Source organism: Silurus aristotelis (genome assembly GCF_946808225.1).
Source record: "Silurus aristotelis genome assembly, chromosome: 24".
Classification (NCBI taxonomy): domain Eukaryota; kingdom Metazoa; phylum Chordata; class Actinopteri; order Siluriformes; family Siluridae; genus Silurus; species Silurus aristotelis.
In genome coordinates, this window is record NC_139597.1 from 18,097,642 (window position 1) to 18,123,465 (window position 25,824).

The 25,824-nt window shown below is 39.8% G+C and overlaps 1 protein-coding gene across 6 annotated transcripts in view; it reads right to left on the reverse strand.

Annotated features, from left to right (window-relative positions):
* The window catches only part of rab3ip (RAB3A interacting protein (rabin3)), a 29,635-nt gene that overhangs the window by 1,094 nt on the left and 2,717 nt on the right, over nt 1-25,824 (reverse strand). Inside the window, exons 1-11 of one of the 6 annotated variants that reach the window (XM_083528592.1) lie at nt 20,793-20,834; nt 20,556-20,658; nt 19,397-19,666; nt 14,664-14,856; nt 8,291-8,386; nt 6,064-6,141; nt 5,617-5,820; nt 4,426-4,554; nt 3,706-3,818; nt 1,663-1,686; nt 1,198-1,297 (exon numbers count right to left, since the gene is read on the reverse strand). In XM_083528592.1, the coding sequence (XP_083384718.1) occupies nt 1,198-1,297; nt 1,663-1,686; nt 3,706-3,818; nt 4,426-4,554; nt 5,617-5,820; nt 6,064-6,141; nt 8,291-8,386; nt 14,664-14,856; nt 19,397-19,641 (1,182 nt within the window). In that variant the 5' untranslated portion in view covers nt 19,642-19,666; nt 20,556-20,658; nt 20,793-20,834. Of the gene's footprint in view, nt 1-1,197; nt 1,298-1,662; nt 3,044-3,276; nt 3,819-4,425; nt 4,555-5,616; nt 5,821-6,063; nt 6,142-8,290; nt 8,387-14,663; nt 14,857-19,396; nt 19,667-20,555; nt 20,659-20,792; nt 20,835-25,824 lie in introns of those variants that run through there. The other 5 variants (XM_083528591.1, XM_083528593.1, XM_083528594.1 and 2 more) reach the window with 5 other exon arrangements.

Sequence of the window (25,824 nt, forward strand, 5' to 3'; positions counted from 1 at the left end):
CCGCATTTCGATGCACAGCCGACGACGGTAACTTTATGGTAAACTAGATGATCTTTTCCCCGTTCTGTGGCCAGGAAGATGCAGCTCTGCCTCTGCCATGTCAATCTGAATTCTATGTGACTCTCAGGACACGCCTCGGCCTCCGTAGTGCTGAGAAAATGCGCTTCAAAATACAAAAACAAACAGTTCAGCAAGAATAAATTGATCTACACTATATTGCCAAAAGTATTGGGTCACCTGGTCATGAGTATGGTATGTGATTTTTGAGCATTAGCATTCCACATTTAGTCCCAATTAGCTCTAATTCCCTCCACTCTTCTGGGAAGATGTTCCACTAGATTCTGGAGTGCGCTTATGGATATTTGTGTTCACCATACACAAGTGTATTACGAAAGGCAGGTTCTGATGTAGGTGAGGAGACCTGGGGTGCAGTCAGCGTTCACATTCATCCCAAAGGTAACAGTTTGAAAAAGAACCACATACAGCAGGAAAGGTCAGGTGACCCAATCATTTTGGAAATATAGTGTAGATATCAAATATTGGTCACAAATTATTGGTCACTTTTTAAATTATAAAAGTACAGCGCATCTAGTGATAATTATCCCTAAATAAATGTTTAAAACGGTGCATAGAGAAACACTTTTAAACCGATGCATGACGTCGTTAACTTTTATGGCGATGCAACGTTGCGCATCGCTAAATCTTGCCATCGCTAATGGAAACCACAACTGACAGAGGAGTACACGACTGCCATCAGGAAAGCCTGATGATTTGAATCGTATTCTTTCTTTCTTACCACATTATCTTTGTAAAGCTGTTTTAAGAATACGCTATAACACTATACAAATTTTAAAAAAATGGGACTGGTAAAGAGTCAAAGCAGATTTAAGTTTTTTTTTTTTTTTTTATTACATCCCTTATTGTTTTTATTATTATTATTATTTTCTTAATAATAATAATACCTTATTATTATATTAATGTCCTCATTTTTAATTTGGCATCTGTTACAAGAGCTCCTCTTCAGAATTGGTCGGAAAGGGAAATATGTATACTCATGACGTAGTCCTCATAAATATCATTACATTGTTCATATGAAAAATTGTTTGTACGTCGGGTGACTAATACGGTGGATATAGTTACGACTCGCCGTCAGCCGATCGCGCTCAGAGCTGCGCGGGACGACGGAAAAACACTCACCCGATACCGACAGAACGGAGACACGTAATAGTAGTTGCTGGAGTCGCCGAATTTGATTCTGTGCTTGCAGGTTTTGGTCTGGCCACTGAGGGCGCACTTCCTGCGGACGGGAAAAACAAATAAACTTCTGACAGAATACACAGACAGAATAAATATATTGTATAGTGTATATGTCTGCATTGGCCTATTGTACGATCTGCCTATGCTAAACCGGCTACATCTATTAAAGCTGCTTTGTACCGATATTAAAAGCGTTATATAGCTCAAACTGAAATGAACACACTTGCCTCTTAGAAAGAAAAAAGAAATGGGGGTTAGAAAGCGAAAGAGCTAGCAAGGCTGTGTGGAAAATAAAGCGAGAGAAAGATACAGACAGAGAGAGAGAGAGAGAGAGAGAGAGAGAGAGAGAGAGAGCGAGAGAGAGAGAGAGAGAGAGAGAGAGAGAGAGAGAGAATGTGCACTTACGTGACTAGTTCAGACTTCCTGCCACTAGGGGGCGGCAAAAAAAAAAAAAAGAAAGAAAGGAATAAAGAAACTAGATGGAGAACGCGGACACATTTGATCAAACAAATGATAGCGGTAAATGTGGTGAAGTGTGTAAGAGCAAACGACACTGCAAATCACACTGTCATTGTGCTTCTTTGTAGAATTATCCATCAAAAATTATTTTGTACGAATATTGTTTGATAGTCCAATTTCTGACACCAATAATTTAATACACCAAGAATAGCTGAACTGAATACGGGCTACTGTGCCTGTAATCTCACAATGCTTCCGTATAAACTAATCATTTTGGGACCAAAGCAGCAATGAAGAAAATTGTAAAGTATTATATAGATGTTTTTTTTTTGTGTGTGTTTGTTTGTTTTCTCTTTAAAGCTGTCAAAAAATACAAAAAATCAAAAATCAGAAGCATACTTACCTTACTTTTTATACTTACTTTACCTGTATATTGTATTTTATAGCTTATTTACATTTTATTTTATTTATTACCTTATTTTATTTACCTACTTTATTCGTTTCCATACTTATTTATTTACTTTTCTTTTTTTTCTTTTTACTTTTATTTGTCTTACTTATTTAACTTTCTAACCTACTTTTCTTACCTGCTTCAATTTTCTAATTTACTTTATGGAATTTCGTTTTTATTTTACATACCTCCTTGCTTTACATAACTTTCTAACTTACTTTACTCAGTCAAATTAATAAATGTATTTATTATACATAACTTTGATTATATACATAATTTTAAATGTTTTTCACTATTATATCATTTTATAACTTCATCACTATGTACTCGCTTGTTACTTACTCCGCTTGTAAGGTTACCAACTTACTTTACTTTAATTTTAACCTGCTTACTTTATGTACATACTTAAATAAACAAGTACTTTCTAGCAAACATAACATCCTTACATACTTTCCTTTCTAACTGATCTAAACATATCTTTCTAACTTACTCAACTTTCTTGTTGTACATAAATACTAAACCTACACCTTTCTTACTTACTTGCTTTCTTAATTAATATAACTTAATTTACTTACCTGCTTTTTTCTGTCAAAATTCCTACTTTAGTTATATAATTAACCTCCTAATTTACTTCACTTACATACTTCACTTTCTACCTTGCTATACTATTTAATTTACACAACTTCCTTAATTCAATTACTCACCTTTCTAACTTGCATTGCTTACTTGATTAAATATCTAACTTAAGTACTTACCTGCTTTAATACATTTTCGAATTTAATTATATTAATTTCTAACGTCCCCAACTTTCCTATATTACTTAATTCCTAAATTTGAGCACATTTCTAACTTACGTTTCTTAGTGAACTTTATAACCTAATTTCTAGCAAACATAACATTCTTACTTACTTTCCTTTCTAACTGATCTAAACATTCCTTTCTAACTTACTCAACTTTCTTGTTGTACATAAATACTAAACCTACACCTTTCTTACTTACTTGCTTTTTTCGAATTTAATTATATTAATTTCTAACATCTAACTTTCCTGTATTACTTACTTCCTAACTTTGAACATTTCTAACTTACATTTCTTAGTGAACTTTATAACTTAATTCATATACATAACTTTACCTTCAATTATATACATTACTTTATAACATTTTATTTACTTCACATACTCACTGAATTTGCTAACCTACAAACATTTACCCCTCAACAGTAAAGTAAGTTGGTACGTTAAAAGTTGAGCATGTATGTAGATACATAGCTGTCGAGATTTACTTTCTAATTTACCCAACACCTTTACTTACCTTTCTAACTAATACTTCTCATACTAACTTACTTAACCTACAAAATTCTAACTTACTTTATTAATCCAACTTACTTGCTTTGCTTCTTACTTTATTTATATGCTTAACTTTCAAATTGACTTCCTTTTTACTTAATTGTATGACTTAAAAAATTATATATTTATAGGTCTTCTTTACACCATGCCAGCTGCCTCTCATTGAGGAAGCAGGCGATGGTCAGTACTCACTTGGGTCCTCCACACTCCACAGCTGAAGCTTTGACCACAGGCAGCGGCTGGAATCCCACTGGCTCCACACTCAGTGTGTTTCTCTCCACAGCCTCCAGGATCGCTGAGCCCAGCTATACAAACAACAAATTTCACCAGTCACATCACAGGTTCTTGGGACATATAACATATATATATATATATTTCCCTTGCAGCCTGAGGTAAGCACCTCAGTAAATACTAAGCACTGGCTCATGGACCCTGGACAAACTGGGCTCCGTTTTTTCCAGATTAGAGCTAACCAGGTGATCCTGTGCTCAGAATTCTGGTCTTGGCGTAGAACCTGTTCAAAGAACAGGTTCTCAACGTTAACATGTTCCGAGATGTTTTACGATGGCCTCATAAGGCATGGCTAAAGGCTGAAGATAAGAACTGAATCTCCAGTCATAAACACATAGTAGTTCTATAATTCGGCTGGATGAAATGAGCTCATATGTAAAACGGGTCCTGACTTCCGTCCTAGGATAAAACTCATGCAAATCTGACGGTACAGACGATCATAATGAGGTCACCACACCCTCGACCGAATGTCGTGTAATGCTTACTTACGCTCATTGGTTCACGTTCCTCCATTTTTGCCAAAGGAGTACAACCAAAACTGGTTAATTCTAGCTATGAATATATGATTATACATGAATACATATTCCATTAGGACATAACTGAAGACACACACACACACACCTCGCTCTTGCAAAACGAAAGACATGGGTTAATATCCTCTCTGTAAACCCGGTCCAAGAAGGAGCAGCCCCTCTCCAAAGTGGGTTCCTCCTTCCATGCCTTAAACTCATTGAACAGTATGGAATCAACCTACACACAAACAAACACACATTCATATTAAATATTTTATATATATTTATATATATATATATATTCACATTCATGGCATTTGGCAGACATAATTGTAAAGACTCGTTCATATAACTGAGCAGTCACGGGGTTAAGGGCCTTGCTCAGGGGCCCAGGAGTAGCAGCTTGGTTTGGTTTGATTTGAGAGGACAGGTGCTTAGTTCAATAAGAAGCACTTATTTAATTATTCCTACAGCCATGTCACGTCAATCAATGCGTCATTCCGTGTTGCGTTCTTATTGGCTGGTCAGTAGACGTCGGTCATGGCAGTAAACACGCTGTGAAATACTAAATCTCCGACTCAGCCTTTGGCCGTGAGAACAGGCGTCTTATACATTACATTAAATTTACATTTACGGTATTGGCAGACGCCCTTTTCCTGAGCAGTTACAGGGTCAAGAGCCTTGCTCAAGAGCCCAGCAGTGGTGCCTTGGTGGTCCTGAGATTTGAACTCATGACCTTGGCCATGACCAAAGAAATCGCCACGATTGTTTCACATTGGTCATCATTTGTCTGGAAGAGCCCGAATTTGTACAAAGCTTCCTTCCTTCATTTGAACTAAGAGACTCAAACCATGACAATACCCATGTGCACAAATGCCATGAAGATATTGGTTGGAGTGGAAGATCTTGAGTGTTCTGCTATAGAGCTAGAACACCTTTGGAATGAATTGGAACTCAAAACTAAAACCCTGAATGAGCACAAATCTCTATAAACAATCAGATAAAAAAAAAAAAAAAAACACTGTTCCAGCAAGACAAAGCTCCCGTCAAGCTCCGTGAAGACACGGTGTGTTAAGGTTGGCATGGAGAACATGAGTGTCCTGCAAAGAGCCCTGAACTCCTCAATTCCAGTGTACACCTTAGGAATAACTTGTAGACAGACTGAACCTCAGACCTCCTTATCCAACACCAGTGTCTGATCTCACTAATGCGCATAATCACAGAAATTGGAATAGGAACAAGCAGTGATCCAGAAGGAATACTTTGGCCCAGGCTGGAGATATGGAACAGGTTGCCTTGCCTCCTTGCAGTCCCGTACGATGGGCTGAGGAACGCTGAGCTCCTGCTGGCTGCCCAGCATCGCGCTACTGGTGCTCTTGTTGCGGGCGTGGCCTTTCTTAAACGCCACCTTGGAGCCCAAAGGCATCTCCTTACACGGCGATGTAGGGGACGTGGACAAAACTAGGGTCTTCAGCGCGGCCACCTCGGCCTGGAGAACATCGATCTGTAAAGAGAAATGAAGGAAAGAAGAAGTCAGAGAGAAAGAGAAATGAAAGAGAACAAACATCTTTCCATGAACCCAACAGCTTAACTAAATTAATAAGTCTATATCAGATTATAACTTTGAAAAATATCATCGAAATGATCAGACTCTCAAAACACTGTACTGGACACAACTTCTTTGGGCTTCATCTAACTCTTTATTCTAAAACTCGAATTACCAAAAACACCAAACACCGTTCCTCACCTTCCCGAGAGCTTCCTTCAGCTGCTTCTCCGCCGTGGCCTGCTTCACGTTCGCCTCTCGCACCATCTTATGAGCCTCCTGTTAAGACAGCGTTCACGTCAACAGTCAGGACCAGCATAGCAATCATCCCACACTGAAATCGTTATCCACCGTTCCCCATACCCAGAGTCAACCCAAGCCTTGCACACACATGAGCGCACACAAGCACACACATACACTCCAAAGATTTCTACAAATGACAGTGGAGACTCAGAATAGGTAGAAAGTAAGGGATGAGAAATAAAAAGAGGAACATGTTATAAGAAAGGAATACTTCTTCTCCTTCTTCTTTCGGCTGCTCCCATAAGGGGTCGCCACAGCTGATCCGTCTTCATTCTACCCTGTCCTCTACATCTGCCTCTTTTAAATTAGCCACTTGCATGTTTCTCCTTACCACATCCATAAACCACCTCCTTGGTCTTCCTCTTTTCCTCCTTTCTGGTGGCTCCATCCTCAGCATTCTCCTACTGATATATCTCATGTCACTCCTCTGCACATGTCCAAACCATCAAGCCCCGGTATTGCCAAGCTGCCATCTTGGGCCCTTCTGCAAGGCCCTTAACCCTCTGTGCTTCAGGGGCGGCGTATCATGGCTGACCCTACGCTCTGACCCCAGCTTCCGAGCAAGCTGGGATATGCGAAGAACGAATTTTAACCGTGCTGTAATGTATATTTGACAAATAAAGGCTATTCTATTCTATTCTATCCCATCTCAATCTTACCTCCCTCACCTTGTCTACAAAACGTCCTACATGCGCTAATAAACTCGTTTCTAATCCTATCCATTGTCGTAACTCCCAAAGAAAATCTCAACATCTTCAGCTCTGCTACCTCCAGCTCCACCTCCTGTCTTTTACTCAATGCCACTGTCTCTAAACCATAGAACATCTCAGGTCTCACCACAGTCCTATAAACTTTCCCTTTCACTCTTGCAGATACTCTTCTATCACAAATCACTCTTGCTATCACTCTTTTCCACCCACTCCACCCTGCCTGCACTCTTTTCTTCACTTCTCTAACACACTCTCCATTACTTTACACTGTTGACCCCAGGTACCTGAACTCCTCCACCTTCTCCACCTCTTCTCCCTGCAACTGCACCACTTCACTGCCCTCCCTCTCATTCACGCACATGTACTCTGTCTTACTCCTACTGACTTTCATTCCCCTTTTCTCCAGCATGTCCCTACTCTCGCCACAAATCACAATATCATCCGCAAACATCATAAACAGACATCAAACCGACTCTTGTCTGTCCTCATCCATCAACCTGTCGAAACAGCAAAGGGCTCCGAGCCGATCCTTGATGCAGTCCAACCTCCACCTTGTCTGACCTCTTCCCTAAACCTTACACTACAGTCTTCCTCTTTCAGTTTCCACCATCCGATGCTGTCTGGCTACACTGTCCCCTGCCTTACAGTCTCCAATCATTTAATACATAGAACATAGTCCACCTCTGTGCACCTTCCTCCAATCTTATACGCTCCTCCTCCTCCTTATTAAAATAAGTGTCCACCACTGCCATTTCCATCCTTTTAGCAAATCACCATCTGTCCCTTAAAATACTTCTCTTTAAGGCCATACCTACCATCACCTCCTCATCACCGCTGTTCCCTTCACCAACATGGCCATTGAAATCTTCCCCAATCACCAATCTTTCATTTCTAGGTACACCTTCTACCACTTCATCTAACTCACTCCAGAATTATTATTTTTCCTCCATCTCACAGCCCACTTGTGGAGCATGAGAACTGATGACATTTATGAGAAAGGAAGGAGTACATGAATATAAAAAGACAAACAACTTGTCATGCAGCTCATCAGCACATTCATACTAGTGATTTTTATTTATTTATCATTTTCATGATAATTCACTAAAATAGAATTTTCCCCCCATAATTTTTTAGCTCAATCATTATTATAACAATATTAATTATTCATATTATAATTATAAATAATTAATTCATCATTATAATTTCCATATCATTAAATATAATAAAAATACACGCTAGACAGGACAAAGTCATCCGTTGCTTCAAAGCCTGTAATAATCTATCCAGATGTGCTGCGTAGCTGCTGAGAAGCTCTGTACCTTGCCCACAAACATAAACACCCTCTGGGTGATTTATTTATTTTTTTTCCAGGAAGGAAAGAGAAGAAGCCAAATGAAATGAAATGACAAACAAACCTCAAACAGGCTAGCAGTGAGTTCCTCCAGCTCCTGCCCCAGCTGGTCCCTGACTTTTGAAAGTCTCTCACATTCCTCGTCTTTTAACTTAAGCTCCTTCGGGCAACCAACAATGAAATGAAGACATAAAAAAGAAAGGAAAAAATGGGAGAAAATAATGAATGAAAGAACAGAAAGTGGGTTGGGGAAATGAGTTTTACTTTTTTTTTTTTTAGAAGGGAAAAAAAACTGTCATGGGTGATTTACATAGAGGTCGACCGATACTGAGAGTTGGGTTGGATTGTACTTGTCAATAACCGATTAATCAATTTATAGTTTTTCAAATGGATACTGGATAGATAAAAAAATAAAAATAAATGAACATAACACTGAATTTCATTACAAAAAGGAAAAACTATCGGTATGGATTGTTGCCGATAGATCCATGATTTCAACAATGGTGCCGATTATTCGGCTAAACTGATGAATCGGTCGACCTCTTAGTTTACGAATGAGTGCTGCTAGATCAGCATATTTCTCCACCCTCATAGAAAATAACAAGCATAATCCTAGATTTTTATTCAGCACGGTAGCAAAATTAACAGGAAATAAAAGCACTGCGCTAACATGCACACCATCAATAGGTAGTAATGATTTCATGAACTTTTTTAATAATAAAATTGAAAACATCAGGCAAGAAATCCAGACGGTTAATATAAATTCAAATTATTTCACAAGTAACCCTGTAGACAGCAGCGTAATTATAACAGACAATCAACTACAAAGCTTCACTCCTATTCATGAGAATGACTTCATTTCATTAATTTCCTCATCAAAATCATCAACCTGCATTCTCGATCCCTTGCCTACAAGTTTCTTTAAACAGATAACTCCAGTGGTAATTGAACCTGTTTTAAAAATAATAAACTATTCCATTAGCACTGGTAATGTACCAAAATCCTTCAAACTGGCAGTTATCCACACCCTTATTAAGAAACCTGACCTTGACCCATGACAGTTGTCCAACTACAGACCAATATCAAATCTCCCCTTTATATCCAAAATTTTTGAAAAGGTTGTAGCACAGCAGGTATGCTCACACCTACTTATGAATAACATTTTTGAAATGTATGAGTCAGGATTTCGGCCTCATCATAGCACAGAGACGGCGCTAGTTAAGGTGGTAAATGACCTGTTATTGGCCTTTGATCAGGGTTTTGTCTCCTTATTTGTTTTGCTCGACCTTAGTGCAGCTTTTGACACCATTGATCACACTATACTACTTGATAGACTTGAAAACGTTGTTGGAATAAAGGGAACGGCTCTCTCTTGGCTCAGGTCTTATTTGACTGATCGCTATCAGTTTGTTGATGTAAATGGTGAGTTCTCCACACTCTATGAGGTAAAGTTTGGTGTTCCTCAAGGATCTGTCTTAGGCCCACTGCTTTTCTCTTTATATATGCTGCCTCTTGGTGAAATCATTCATAAACATGGGATTCGCTTCCATTGCTATGCTGATGACACACAGCTGTATATGTCAGCAAAGCCAGATGAGAGAGATCAGCTTAACAATGTTGAGGAGTGTGTAAAGGACATTAGACAGTGGATGCTCGATAACTTTCTTCTGCTAAACTCAGATAAGACGGAAGTACTTTTACTAGGATGACATGCAGCTAGAAGTAAACATTCCGATTACGTAGCATCTCTGGATGGTGTTTCTGTTTCAGCGTGTACGGCTGTCAAAGACCTTGGTGTGATTATTGACCCGAGTCTTTCCTTTGAGTCTCACGTGAATAATATCACCAGGATCGCCTTCTTTCACCTTAGAAATATTGCTAAAATTAGAAATATGATGTCGTTACAGGATGCAGAAAAACTAGTTCATGCTTTTGTTACTTCTAGATTAGACTACTGTAACGCTTTACTGTCTGGGTGTGCGAGTAAGTGCATAAATAAGCTTCAGTTAGTTCAGAATGCAGCAGCAAGAGTCCCCACTAGATCTAGGAAATATGACCACATCACCCCTGTTTTAATCAGACTACACTGGCTCCCAATTAAATTTCGCATTGATTATAAAATACTACTACTGACGTATAAAGCAATTAACGGTCTCGCACCGCAGTATCTGAGTGAACTTCTATAACAGTATGATCCTCCACGCCTACTTAGATCAAAAGGTGCTGGCTATCTGTTGTTACCTCAAATAATGAAGCCTACAGCAGGGGGCAGATCTTTCTCTTATAAAGCCCCACAGTTATGGAACAGCCTTCCAACCAGTGTTCGGGACTCAGACACAGTCTCAGTGTTCAAGTCGAGGTTGAAAACGTATTTATTTAGTCAAGCCTTTTATCAGTAGATTTTTTTTTCTTAGGTAAAGGCTCAGATCTGGAGGGAGCATGGATATAGAGTGTTTGGTGAACTGGTATATTTGTATGCTGTCGTCCCCTCACATTCACACGTTCACTTGGGTTTGTTGACGGTGGTGTGGTGGGTCGTCTCTTATCCCAGAGATCCCTCATGTCTGTGTTACCTTCTGGTTCTCCCTTTTAGTTATGCTGCCATAGCGAGTCTTGCCGGAGTCCAAACTGCACAGTGACATTAACTTTCATACAACAATAAGGACACTTAATAATCCATATCCTTCTCTTCCTGTCACCCTCTTCTCTCTCTCTCTCTCTCTCTCTCTCTCTCTCTCTCTCTCTCTCTCTCTCTCTCTGTCAAGTTAAACATGCTCCTGAGGCTCCAGTGACCAGTGTTCCTGACCCTCTCCCCTCCATGGATCTTCCCACTTCGTCCTGGTCTGCCTCTGGATAGTGTTCTCTTCGACTGAAGGCCACTCTGTGCAGCTTGGGATGGTTTCTCATCAACACCTTGGGTGGTTCCATGAAATTCCGGAGTAAGAACGGGAGCTTTGAGGATGGACTGGACTGTAGTTAATGTCAACAGTCTGCTACACAGACTCAGGTATACAGTTCGCTTCTGATCATCATCACTGCACCCCGCAACATTGTATATCTGCTTCAAATGGACATTTGGTGCAACCCAGATGAGTATGGGTTCCCTCTTGAGACTGGTTCCTCTCAAGGTTTCTTCCTTATGCCATCTCGGGGAGTTTTTCCTTGCCACAGTTGCTCATCAGGGACAAACATACTTACAAAGAACATATTTACGTTTAATCACCACATTATCTGTGTAAAGCTGCTTTGAGACAATGTTTATTGTTAAAAGCGCAATACAAATAAAAATTAATTGAATTGATTTGAATTGAATTGAGTGTCGTGTACAGAGCAGTGTATTGAGTTTTTTGATGAACTTAAGTTTGTTTGGTCTAGTTTCACATTCTCGGGGCAATTGAATATGAACATACACGAAAAACATGGAATGAAGCAAGATGGGGGTTCGTTAGCGAGACTGGAATATTAATGATATTACCGATCAAGTCCCGCGAGTTCATTTAGTCATACGCACACTCTATGGCGACCCTTCACACAGCTAGACGACATTCAGACATGCTCAAACGATTCCTCTGAAAAAACTTCGACCAATCTGGCCCACTCCCACCAAGCGGAGACTGAAAACCAACTGAAACATTTTAGATGTGTCCCACACATCCCAGTCTGATGCACAACTTCAGCTCTCAGACTAATAATGTTGCTATTTATAGCGGTCTGTCGTGCTTAGTGAAGATCGATATAAGAACCAATCGTTCTAATGGCAGTTCTACCAAGAGCCAGAACCAATAATGGAATAGCTGAGAAGATCTAAATCTAAAGAGATTTAGTGTAGCCAAGTCCTCCTCATTTACTCCCTTAATCATATTCTTGAAACCTAATCTTCAATACAAGTCTTTTCTCCCCTTTATTTCATCCCAAGCACTTTTACATGCCTTATAATGACTCTCAGTCGCTTCCTGTGATCATTTCCTCGCTGTCCCCATAATCACAGGTTGCCATTGAACAAATCAGACTGCCGGGTTGTAAAGCGGAGTTAGCAGAACCAGACTATAATCTGTTCTGTCAGGTGTTGGCAGAACCCTGGTACAATACTCACCACACTGTCACAGAGCAAGTCCTTTGTTTCATGCTTTCAGGCCATGTAATGTAGGACACTTATAATGGTGGATGCCTGCAGCTTCTTCACCAGTTCCTTTGTTGTTTAACCTTTTGGACCTGGTGCCTTTAGGTGGCGCTGTTTATACAGTATTATTCCATCATTGAGGTGTCATGGGAAAAAAGAGACTGGCTCTAAATACAGCCAAATCTCTGACCTCCTAACTGATCACCAATAACCAATCAGAAGATCTTCCATTCGTTGCACCGTTGCACAGAAAACTCCTGACTGCTTCTACACTAATCACTAAGTTGCAACCATTTGTAACAATTATACCCTTGTCAGGGGATTAATCCGACAAGTGTTAGCATTAAAGGTCGACCACTTCATTGGTTTTGTCGATTTATCGGCATGGATAGTTGATTGCAGGAACTGCTGGAGAAAATCCATACCGATAGTTTTTCCGGGTTGCGTTATACAGTACGAGAGCGGCCTCTAAAGGCGAATCGCTGTTGCCACGTGCTGTTCATTTGAAGTGTTTAGGGTTTTTTCCATTTTGAATGGAACTGTTTTTATTTATGTGGAGTGTTACTTTTTGTTTCAGTCTGAATGCATGTCTGTTATTTTCTTACAAATGTATTAATATCATTAATATTTTCATATTTATTTCATGTACCTCATTTTCATGATTCAGTACTATTATTATTATTTTTTAAATATATATGGGTTGATTCATTGGCAAGTACGATCCAACCTAGCTATCCATATCGGTAGGCGTCTAATTAAATGTATACCCCTTTCAGGGTAATTAATCTGACACTAACAAGTGATAGTGCGGTACAGATACACCTTCTAGCATGTTTTAAGGCTTCTGTTCACACAGAATAACACAGAGACAAACTTCGGTGAAACACACACCTCTATTCTTTCTATACCACCTGTCTCAGCTCAGTAGCTTCACCGGTTCTCCATCACACTGAAGGTGGCTATGGTGTACATCTACTTCTTATCCTTCTTATATGTTACCGGCTTCTCTACATAAACAGAAGCTCCTCCAATAAACGTCACTGTAAGTAAACAGTGCTGTGCGGTAGTGTAGCAGGACATGTTTGAGCATGCAGATGCCACATGGGGAGCTATAAAAGCTAAAAATAGGCTAGCGCTACATGCCACTGATTAAAGAACAATCAAGAAAGAGGATACATAACTGGCTGATACAATTACAGTGTCATACGAAAAGATGTATGTGAAAGAATAGAAAAAAAGAATCTTTCAAGCAGCTCGAATGCAAACTGTCATGTACAGAATCACACAAAAGAAAGTACACCCCCTCACATTTCAGCAACCACTTTATTATATGTTCAAGGGACAATATTATAGAAATTACTTTGATATATTTTAGAGCAGTCAATGTTACTGTCTTCTGAAAAGAACTCAACAGCCGCTGTTGCCTAAATAACTGGCAACAGGGCAACTGGGATTTCCAGAAACTTTCCATGGGAACTTTATTTGGGGAATTCTGGCAATATTCCAAGTTAGAAAAACATCAAGAATTAATTAGATATTTAGGGAAATTTAAATAGACCGTTTCACATACAGTGCAACCTCGAGAATCGCGGAAGCTACGTTCTATGACATGAATTGTACATGTACTGTACTATAAATGCAACAAACATTGTGAATTACTTGTCATAAATGTTTTATTTACTACTTTAAATGAATAATACAATTATAAAAGAGCCACTCGCGGCTTCTCGCGAACAATCCGATTTTTTTGCGAGTTACTCCGGGTCCAAACGAAAAGTCGCGAACTATCAGGTATAGAGGTTCCACTGTATATGCGGAACCTCGTTCGGTCATAATCTGACATGCATGCAAATTTTTTTGAGATTCAATTGTTAGCTTGCAATCGTTTACACACAGCGACGTAAACGTAAAATGGCGTTTTAAGCAAAAACGTATGAACGTTTGAGAATTTGACGCGAATACTCGGCGAGAGGAAGGTTTTTTGACGTGCAGGATTCAAGAAATGATGTGTGTTATGTGATGGAGGGATGCTACTGCAATTGTGTTAAATGTAGATGTTTTAACAAAAATTATCCTTCAAGATTTTTTTCAACTTTTAAATTCCTTGATATAGGCTCACCTGCAATTTCAATTTCCCAGTTTCCCAGAAACTCACAGTTTCCAGTCTTGAAAATTCCGGGAATTTTGCAACCTTAACTGGTTTCAATCAAACACTACTAGAACGATCGCGACTACCGTGTATTTTCATATAATTTAAATAATAATAATCTGTTTGCTGTCAAAGGAATAATGAAGGTGGATGGAACTGATCCCTCACCCGCTGGGCTTTGGCGAGCTCTTCCTTCAGCCTCTCGTATCCTTTTTCCCGAACTTCCATCACAGAGGGGCTTCTGAGCCGTGATAGGCTGTCTGTGCTCAGGCCTAACGGGTCCTCACCTTCGTCAGCCAATGAGGCACCACCGTCTCCTGCCCCTGCCTCCTGCGAGGCCGAACCTTCCGGACCGGGCATGCTGAGTAAAACGAAGAGTACGTTTGGAAAAGGTTAATAATTAAAAAAGAAATGAATATAGGCACAAACAACCTTTACAAACTAAATGCCTCCATACTGCTGCCTTGTTACCTGAAGTCATTGGCGCCTCATCTGCCATGTTTAACAGGAATTTCATACACAGGTTTTCTGATGTAATGCTACACAAGGTAAACAAGCGCATAGCATCTAGAGGAGAACACTTTCATGTTAAATGGAAACAAATACTAGGAAAAAAAAAAAGAACGAATCGATTTCACGCACAATGGGCTCTGGAGTTTACCCAAAGTGGTGCGAAACACAAAAAACAGCCTGTTACGTGAGCAGAAACACCTCCCCAATAAGAGAAACGTGAGGAGAGCGGTCCAGCTGGATTGAACTGACAGGAAAACCAGGAAATAATAACCACTCTTTACAACTGTGGTGAGCAGAAAAGTATCTCAGAACACAGAAAATAATGAAAATTGAGGTAAATTGACAACAATTAGAGCTGTCAATCGATTAGAATGATTAATCACGATTAATCGCACGATTGTCATGAGTTAACTCGTGAATAATCGCAACTTAATCACATTTTTATCTGCTCTAAATGTACTTTTAATTAATACTTTTCAAGGTTTTAATGCTCTAATCAACATGGGCAAATATGGACAGTTTATGCAAATGTTTCCACACGGACGGTTTTAATTGCCAGATGTGTGCATTTTGGCGGATTTTGGTGTCTGGTTTTGAGATTTGTTGCATCAGTAAAAAAAAATGTTTGGTAAGTAAAAATTGTTTATACGTAAAATACTTAAAATACGTATTGAATACCACCATTTTTCTCTTTGGATGCCATAATCACGATCTTCATCGTAAGTCGGGTACTACCTGTACCTCATCAGGGATAAGTTTCTTCTGTCGAACAAAAATTTGAGGGAGTTTGAGGCTTTTGTGGACATACGGTCACAGATAAATATGGCATTGTTAAGTGATGAAAGGGTAAATGCAAATTACTTCGCAAGGACTGCCAAGTTGCCACTGGCGGGCCCTTGAGCAAGGCCCTTAACCCTTTTCTGCTCCAGTGGCTCTGGATAATTGTGGCAAATCCTATCGATGTAAATGCATAATGTAAATACAGTACAGCCCTGCCAAATTGACATTATATTTTATATTATTATTATTACAAATGATAAATCAGGCCGGAAAATGTTGTACACTGCTCTTGAAACAACCTCGTCGCATGTGTTTGAGCAGCCGTTTGAGTCTCAAGGGAAACGAATGCACCGAGGAATGCGCCTGCAACTTTATTAAACCAGGACTAATTGCTAATGAAGATAACTAATGAACTAATGAATATGCAAAAGGCTTTGGTAATATTAATCGTAAAACAAGTCATTTCACAGGCTAACCTTTTAAAGCCATAGATGACAAAAAAAAAAAAAAAAAAAAGTCACCACGTCAAAAAAAAGCAGGAGAGGAAATGAACACGCAACACTGGGGTGTGTTTGCACCAGCTCAACCATCTCCACTATCTCCGCCTCCTCCACAGTGATGGTGTTAAGGTGCTTTTATACTCATCACATGCACTTTACAGCACAGTATATTCCAGCGATATTAGGAAGCTGGCATCCAGCGCCCCTGGAGCACAAAGGGTCTTGCTCAAAGGCCCAACAGTGCCATCTCGGTGATACCAGGGCTTCACTGTTGCGTTCACATCAGCCTGCAATTATGCAGAGACGATCCGCCCACAGGAAATGGCATCAGGTTATTATCTGCAATTGGTGCCCGTCGTCGCTCGTGTCACCTTGTGAGACTCGGCAGTCGGAAACGAGCGCTCGGTTGTCAGTGGATAAGTAAGTGCCGGCTGCTCGATAAAACACAAGCTCGCCTGCTCGTGTCGTGCCCGCAGCTGGCGCACTTCCCGCTTATTTGCATAACGCGTGGGAGAAACCGGACTGAAATCTCCACCGGAGAAATCTCAACATTCCCGTACAGCACTGACGAGTTTGCAAATCGGATCAAATCTCGTACATTTCATTCGTAAACGCTCTCATTTCGATGCGTCCTTGTTGTTGCCATATTAGCAGTTTAGACCATGATAATAATGTACCCTTCTGTACAGACGGGACCAAAGGTACACAGACCCCAAAGTTTATTCCCGCCATATTTGCTGTTATAAAGAGCTCCACTCTTCTGGGAAGGCTTTTTTTTTTTGCTCGATTTTGGGGGCCTGGCATTGGGAATTAGTGATCATCCAGCTACAAGAGCATTCGTTAGATCAGACACGAAGGCTACGTCTATACTTATCCGGAAATTTTTTAAAACCCCTTAAAAAAAATGCTCCACAATTTTGTTTCCCAAAAGTTGCTCATCCATGCTGAAACGTCTGAAAAGGCTTTCGTCCATTTTTCCAGCGCACAAGCAAAACTTCCATCTATGTCATTTCCGGCACGGCGGTTAATTACTTCCCGCCTCTTTGAAATGTCGTGGCAATGGCAAAAAAAAACAAAAACGCGCCTTCACATTTAAAAGCTTCTGTTTGAAAAAAATTTATTAAACAGCATTTTTTTTTTTTTTTAATGTATCCATTTTGGAGAGTGTTTTGTTGACCGAGAACCCCGTCCGAGTGTGGACAGAAGGCCATAACGGAGAGAAAAAAAAATGTGTGTTCCCAAATTAAAAAGTATTAGTGTGGACGTGGCCTAAGGGTTTGAGGACGTACGGAATTGTTGGTGTTCCAACTCATCCCGAAGTTGTTCATTGGTTTAAGAGAGTTCCTCAAATCCCCAACATCAACCATGTCTTCATGGAGCTTGCTATAATTAAATTTGAATTCAATTTACATTTGCCATTTCCAATATTTAGTTATAATATGTAAATGTCTTTCTTTTCGGCTTCTCCCGTTAGGGGTCGCCACAGCGGATCCTCCGCACGTTTGATTTGGCACATGTTTTACGCTGGATGCCCTTCCTAACGCAACCCTCCCCAATTTATCCGGGCTTGGGACCGGCACTAAGAGTGGCTGGGGATGGTTCCCTGACCGGGAATCGAACCCGGGTCGCAGCGTTGGGAGCGCTGCATCTTAACCACTAGACCACCAGGGGACCTAGTTATAATATGTAAATGACATGCTAATTTAAACCCTTTACAATTTGCGAAATTAAAAAACGAAAACGTATTTACCCAAATTGATTTGAGCAGCATGTCCAAGCAAAAAATGGTAGCAAAATGATCTTTTGAATGTTATTTAAAATGCATTTAAACTCCCGATGAGGACACTTAGGATTGCATTTTCATCATACGAGATTTGTAGCAAAATTGTGTTTGGATATCAAAACTCATTCTGAGCCAAAGGTAGAGCGAAAAAGGTAGAAAAAATCGTTTATAATGCATTTTCAATTAACACCCCACAACGAATATAGTTAAGTCGATGTGGTTTTCGAAATGGATTCCGAGCTGACCACGCCCACCTTCTGCGTTGGCGAAGTCCGTCCCACGGTTTCTCCGAGAAGCTGCCCAAGCACTGGAGCGGCAAATTGCAAATGCTGACCCTTCGATAAATCTATCGTCTGGCTTGCGCACGACGCCTCCGGATGTTGGGTAAGTTGGCAGATAAAGACTAAGGCAAAAAAGCTAAGTGGCCTGTCGTAAAATAGTTTTGCTTAGTTGGCAACTTTCACTCGGGGTCTGAATAGGTGGGTTATTACGAAGGATCACATTCGTTGGCAATCGTCAGTTTGCACATATCGGATCAATTTGGGTATAATTTCACCACTATCGACGTGTTAAAATTGGTATATAATTTATATAGTAAAACTCGTGTTCTATGATATAAAATTATATCATTTACTATTAATTTTCTTTTTGCACTAAACTTTGCATATATGGTAATGAAAAATGTTAATTTAGATATAGAAATACATTGCAATCTTGCACATTTAACTGCATTTTGATCCTGTCACAAACTGAAAACACAGCGATATGCTAGTGTTTGACCCAATACGTCAATCGCGATCGACCGGTAGATTCCAAAGGTAGTATGAGTAGATCACATGCCATTCAAAAAAGTCTAAAACTCTATTCAGTGCAAGCCATTAGAATATATATTTACTATACTTTAAATAAATATATATTTAGCATTTGGGCATTTTAAAATTAGCTCGCAAGCTAAAAAGGTATGTCCTGATGTTTCTACCATTGAAGAACCAAGATTTTCATTCAGAATATTTTCTCCCTAGAATTTGTTCCACTTGTATCAAACATTGCAATGTTTTTCAGGATCAGAATTGTAGTAAACTGATTAGACTGCTTACTTAATTACGATTTTTTCGATATCAAATTCTGCTTCATGAACTTTTTTGGGACAGAAATCCACCCCCACAATTAGCATTGTGGGCTATGCCCTATCTTCTTTTTTCCACAGGATTTGTCCCTGATCCTTTTCTACAGTAGTGTTTGACCTCGAGAAACACCAGGATGGAATACAAAGAGAAAGTAAAGGTATAAATGAGAACCTTCTCCTTTCGGCTCTTTGTTCTTACCTGCCGTTGTGCGGCTCATCATTGTCCAGGTCTCGGGGGGCGGGGTAAACCGGCTGTGTGGGTAACTGGTCGACATAGAGGGTGTTCGGAGGGCAGGGGTTCGAGGTCAGGGAGTGTGTGCGGTACAAGTTGCTGGGTGGCGGGCTGGGCTTGGCCACGTGTGGCTCGTTGGCGCCGTGCAAGTCCGGGGTGGTGGGTGATGCCAGGTTCACCTCGTGGAAACCTTCCAGGGGTTCGCTGGCCATCGTCTCAGAGTCATAGTATATGTATCTGGGTGGAAAGAGAAATCATAGTGAGGGAAGGTTCTGGAAAGAAATCAAAAATTTGAGTGAATCTCCTGATAAGAATATGGTGATGGAGTTGCAGTTTATGTATTTTCAAACAATGTAGTTGTTGAGTGAACCCCATCTGTTTGCATGAAGCTCAACAGCTGCTTTCTATCAGCTCCATCAGAGAAAAAAATGATCCAACTCAGATTGGGCAGGTAAAAAAAAACGATTGTTGGTGTAACTTCCCCCGGAAGAAGTAGCAGCGCTGACTGACTTGCGTCGACGGCAAAATGTTTTGTTTATGTGCGGTTTGTTTTTCAGGTGGGAAAATGTAAACATGGTGTTAAAAAGCTCAGAGATAACAAGTGCTGTTTGTGGATTAAAGAACAGTGCACAAACCTAAAGGACATTGATGATAGTGTTATACAGGGTGGGCTACGAAAAGCTACTTTTCTGTGGCCAAGCTAGTATAACACAATCATTGTCGTCAATCTCACTTCATAACTAGGTGTGTTTAATGACTATGTGCATAGTTATTTTTTTTAGATGTAATTAGATGCAGATCCCACTGTGTTCTAGATAAATCATTTTGCATATAAGGATTGCATATGGTATAATTTTCCTAAAATGATATCCTATTCCTAAAAATGTAACTTCCCAAAATACTGCTTTCAGTATCGCAACATATTGTATCGTGATATGTATCGTATCGCCAGGTTCTAGTTGACCGGACACTATCTGAGTGATTGATTGTTCCAGAACATGTTAAAATCTTTATATTTGGAGAATGAGCAAATCAGATGGACATTTTCTTTTGATGGACAGAGTTGACATTTAGATTTGATTGAACCACCACACTATCAAATGCACAAAACAAATGCAGTGTGTACCATTCTGAAGAACGTGTGTATGATCCGTCAGTCATGTCTCAGCAGCGCAGAAGGACTGACCGTTAAACAATGTCTTGACGTCCTCGCCCGGCTTTCTCACAACCTGAAACAGAAATTCGAACATAAATTGACCTAAAAAAAAAGGACAGACTCCTCATACATCCAAGTCGAGTAAAAATATTCAATCACAATTCAACGTGAACAACAGGACGGTGGAATGTATTGCATTAATCATACCATTAACCTCGAACAGTAAAGCAGCATGGGAGTCATGCAGGACTTCCCTTATACACATTACAAACATGGCGTCACACCCCGAACGCACATTCCAAAGGTTAAACCCATTAGTCAATGACTAAGAGCCTTTTATTGTTCTATTAACTAAAAGAAAAAAACAGCTGGTACGCCTGCTTTCTGAGAATAGTGCAGCCTGCAGTCTGTCAAAACCGGTCGCTATGGTGACAAGCTTGCAATTGCCTGAAAGCCAGTCAACCCCAACTGCCCCACCAACACAGCTGTGTATGTTAATAGACAAGACACTTTACCCCAATAGCAGGCGAAGACATCTGTGTGTGTTATTTTGAGAGTAAAAATCTAATTTCTTTCTTGTATAAAGTGAGAGGGAAAAAGTGCAGAAAAAGTGCTGCTGTTATTATAAAAGTCATTGCCATTAGCCGATTTCGCACAAGATTGACATGATTTTCCGAAACGTTCCCTTAGGCCACATTAATTACACTGAAAAACCATAGAAAAGATTTTAAACATCCCCAAAAGTGGAATCAGTCCCTAGACGTTTATCCCCTACTGGGTGATCCAGTGGCGAAAGAGTCAATGACAAACTCCCTGAGATGGTATGAGGAAGAATACCAGTCCAGACAGGGAGCCTGTCATCATCTGGGTGACGAATTTCCATACAGTGGTATAAATATGAAATAATTATGCATTCAAACTGAAACAAAAAGTAACACTCCATATAAATAAAAACAACTGCATTCAAAATGCAAAAAAAAACACTTCAAATAAACAGCACATGGCGACAGTGATTCGCCTCTAGAGGCCGCTCTCGTACTGTAACGAAACCCAGAAAAACTATCACTATGGATTTTTGCAGATAGTTTCAGCAATTACTTATCGTTGCCGATTAATCGGCAAAACCGAAAGATCGGTCGACCTCGATAAATTACAATCCGAATCCATCCTAATGAGCAAGCTCATGAATCTTCAGGCTGTTCATGTGGAACCATTCCCAGTTGTAGAGAACTCCATTTAGAGGTAGAAAACCAGGACAAGTCAGGGTGGAAAGTTCATCGAACCACAAATACCATACAAGATTACACAAAGCTCCCAAAACAGCAATAAGGAAGGAATGACGGAACCCAGCGCTCAGTGGAAAAGAGTTGCAAAACAACCTGAAAGCAGAAGGAACAAAAGAACATGGAGACCAACATAGACATGCAGGTAAAATAAAAGCATTCATAACAAAAACAAAACAAATACAAAAAAAGAAAGTTGGCAATTTTTTAGCTCGTCATTATTGAAGAACAAAGGGGTTGTGTCTATGATCCCAAGAACACCCCACTTGCAGTGAAGAATGAAGCCGTAGAGTGCTGCAAAAGGTGCTCGGGCATCACACATCGTCAAAGGGAGCATTAACGGAGTAACGTACCATATTTAGAGGAGAGTTTAATCCTATTAGCAAAGAAAATGAGGTTACGTGGACATTTTTACAAAACAGTACTGAAAACAAACATGGTGTGGTCGTCTCCAGACTCCCCATTGACAACTTAAGTCAATCTGAAAACCTTTAGAGGGAATCGTTCTTGGGGGGAACAGAAGATTCAAGCATTGTAGAATGCATCAATATTGAGGCAGATGAGCTAAAACAAGGATTCCACTCCATTTAGACAAGAACAGGAACCTGATGCTACAGTGTAGACAAGCTCGCTCAAACTGGACCAGGCTACGATCCAACCTTCAAATGTCCTGTTTCTTTCTAAACCTTCTTTCTTTCTGCAATTCCTAGTTTCTTTACAGACACGTTTTATTTATAGAAAAAAGTAAAAAAGTAAGATAAAGTAGACTTAGCAGGTCAGGTTAGAAGAAGGCCATGAGAAAAGCAGGACAGCTTGATGCAAAAGTCTGTGGAATTGAAACCAAGCCCCACATGCATTATGCTAATAAAGTGTGGTGCTTAAAGCGTTAAAACTACATGCTGGCATTAGATGGTAAAAACAGCTCTCTATGAGGCTGAAAAGTGAACCGTGGTACCCCAAGACGACCTGTAGGAGGTGTTCTGAGTTCCACTAAACCAAGACCCATGCTGTAAGTCCTATGACCTTGACCATGCTAGTCAGCTAGTCAGGTTTTGAAGTTTCCACTTGTCTTGATTGGGTAGATAATGAATTGTATTGAATACAATTCTTTGCGAATTATGAACTCCAGTCAGGTGATATACAGTACAGACCAAAAGTTTGAACACACCTTCTCATTCAAAGAGTTTTCTTTATTTTCATGACTATGAAAATTGTAGATTCACACTGAAGGCATCAAAACTATGAATTAACACATGTGGAATTATATATAGAATTATATACATAACAAAAAAGTGTGAAACAACTGAAAAATGTCATATTGTAGGTTCTTCAAAATAGCCACCTTTTGCTTTGATTACTGCTTTGCACACTCTTGGCATTCTCTTGATGAGCTTCAAGAGGTAGTCACCTGAAATGGTCTTCCAACAGTCTTGAAGGAGTTCCCCGAGAGATGCTTGGCACTTGTTGGCCCTTTTGCCTTCACTCTGCGGTCCAGCTCACCCCTAAACCATCTCGATTAGGTTCAGGTCCGGTGACTGTGGAGGCCAGGTCATCTGGCGCAGCACCCGATCACTCTTCTTCTTGGTCAAATAGCCCTTGATGCCTTCAGTGTGACTCTACAATTTTCATAGTCATGAAAATAAAGAAAACTCTTTGAATGAGAAGGTGTGTCCAAACTTTTGGTCTGTACTGTAAATAAAGTTGTTTTAATTCAACGCAACAATTTTAACAGGTCGTGCTACTGCGATATATACCTTCACATTAGAAATAGATGCTAGTGCTAATCAGTCAGCTATACATCACAATAAATTGACAGCTTTCTTCAGCAGGTTAAAGCAAACAGCAACAATGTTTCAACCTCTGTACATTAACACCATAAATAACCTGCTATTAGCAACTTCAGGTTTGCTAAGTGAAGCGTGAAGGCTTATGTGATGTTTCGATTATTTAATAACCAAAAATATGACAAAAGAAGCAGCTTTTAAACCATTTCAGTTTTTAGATCCAGCATTGTGGAGACTCTCAGGCCCGGGAATCTGCACTAACCAACACAACACAAGGAAAATACACAATCAAAGCAGCTACACGTAACGCGATTGACAAATCTTCTAGAACAGTTCTAGCAGATCTTAACCATAAATGAAGTCTAGAACCGAAACAATTCCACGTGTTTTCACAATAAAGGTTTCTCAAGGTTTCTTCCTCATATCATCTAAGGGAGTTTTTCCTTGCCACTGTTGCCACGGCTTGCTTATCAGGGACAAACGCACACCATTCACCTTCACTGTTGTTTTCTGTAAAGCTGCTTTGAGACAATGTCTGTTGTGAAAAGCGCTATACAAATAAACTTGACTTGACTTGACTTGACTTAAAGCTTTGCATTAGAAAATATATCTACATCACCTGTGTCTTATACACATCTACACTGGCTCCCAATTTTTTCAAAATTCTATTACTGACAAAAAGCACTGAATGGTCTTTCACCACACTAGACTTTTGGTATATTTTGTTCCACCATGCTTACTTTGATCAAAAGGTGCAGGATAGTTGTTGGTACCTTTATTAGTCAAGACTTTAGCAGCCCCCACAGCTATGGATCAGGTTTCAAATTAGTGTTTGGGATTTAGAAAAGATCTTCATTGTTATCGAGTGATTTGGACTACAAGACGAATATGTACAAAGAAGGTCATCACAGGAACCGGATATAACTGGAATGTAAAATTCAGAAAGCATGACTGAATGATGAAACTTTTTGAAGCTTAACCATAAATGAGGTCTACAACCAAAACAATTCCATGTGTCAAATAATACTACTGGCATTATGGTCCACCATGCCCACTTTGATCAAAAGGTGCAGGTTGGTACCTAGAATAGTGAAGACTTCAGCAGCCCCCACAGCTATGGGGCTGCTGAAGTCTTGACTAATTAAGGTACCAATATCAGGCTTCAAATTAGTGTTTGGGACTTAGACTATCTTAAATGTTATTAAGTGATTAGGACTACAAGACAAATATGTACAAAGAAGGTCATCACAGGAACCGGATATAACTGGAATGTAAAATTCAGCAAGCATGACTGAATGGTGAAAGCAGTTTCTTTTTGAAGCTTAACCATAAATGAGGTCTACAACCAAAACAATTCCATGTGTTGTTGGTTTTTTTTGTTTTTTTTATAATGAAGCTACACATTTAAAAAAGATATTCACATCACCCCGGTCTTATCCACCCTGCATGGGCTCCCAATCACATTTTGTATTGATGATCAAATAATACTACGGACATTATGGTCTGCCGTGCCCACAAAAACAGCAGGGGTGTACTGCAGCAGGGGGGCAGCACAATCTTTTTTTGAAGGCTTAAATTAGAGTTTGGGACCTGGACACAATCTTAGTGTACGGTATAAGTCTAAGTTGAAGAGCATCAGAGGTCATCACAGATACCGGATATTACAAGAACGTAAAATTATGCGAATTTAGCAAAAATTTTTTATTTTAATAGTAAAAGCATTTTTTTTTAAAGCTTAACCATAAAAACAAGTTCCACATTGGAACTTTAGGAAAAAGGACACAAATTGAAACTCGCTAGCAAGAAATGAAACCGATGAGATGCCGTAAGTTAAATCACTGAAATAAGCGCTGTTTTTCTCAGACAAACTCCTCGTCCGTATAATCTCATGTATAGCCTTAATAAACAGCTGGAAAGTCACTAAACCGAAACAAAGGAAGGTCTGTATCAGCGCTGAGGCCACGATCTACATTTCCTTGCGAGTATGAATGATTTGTTTATAGCCAGGCTCCCCGGCAGGCAGCACAAACTTGCTCCACTCGGACACAATAACAGGAGAAGTAAAGGAAGGCTGGACACTAACCAAATATCTGTAATACCTAATCTTTTATTTTTTTGTTTTACCACACAACCCATGTTGCCATAGCTACCTTAAAACCACCATTAAGATCA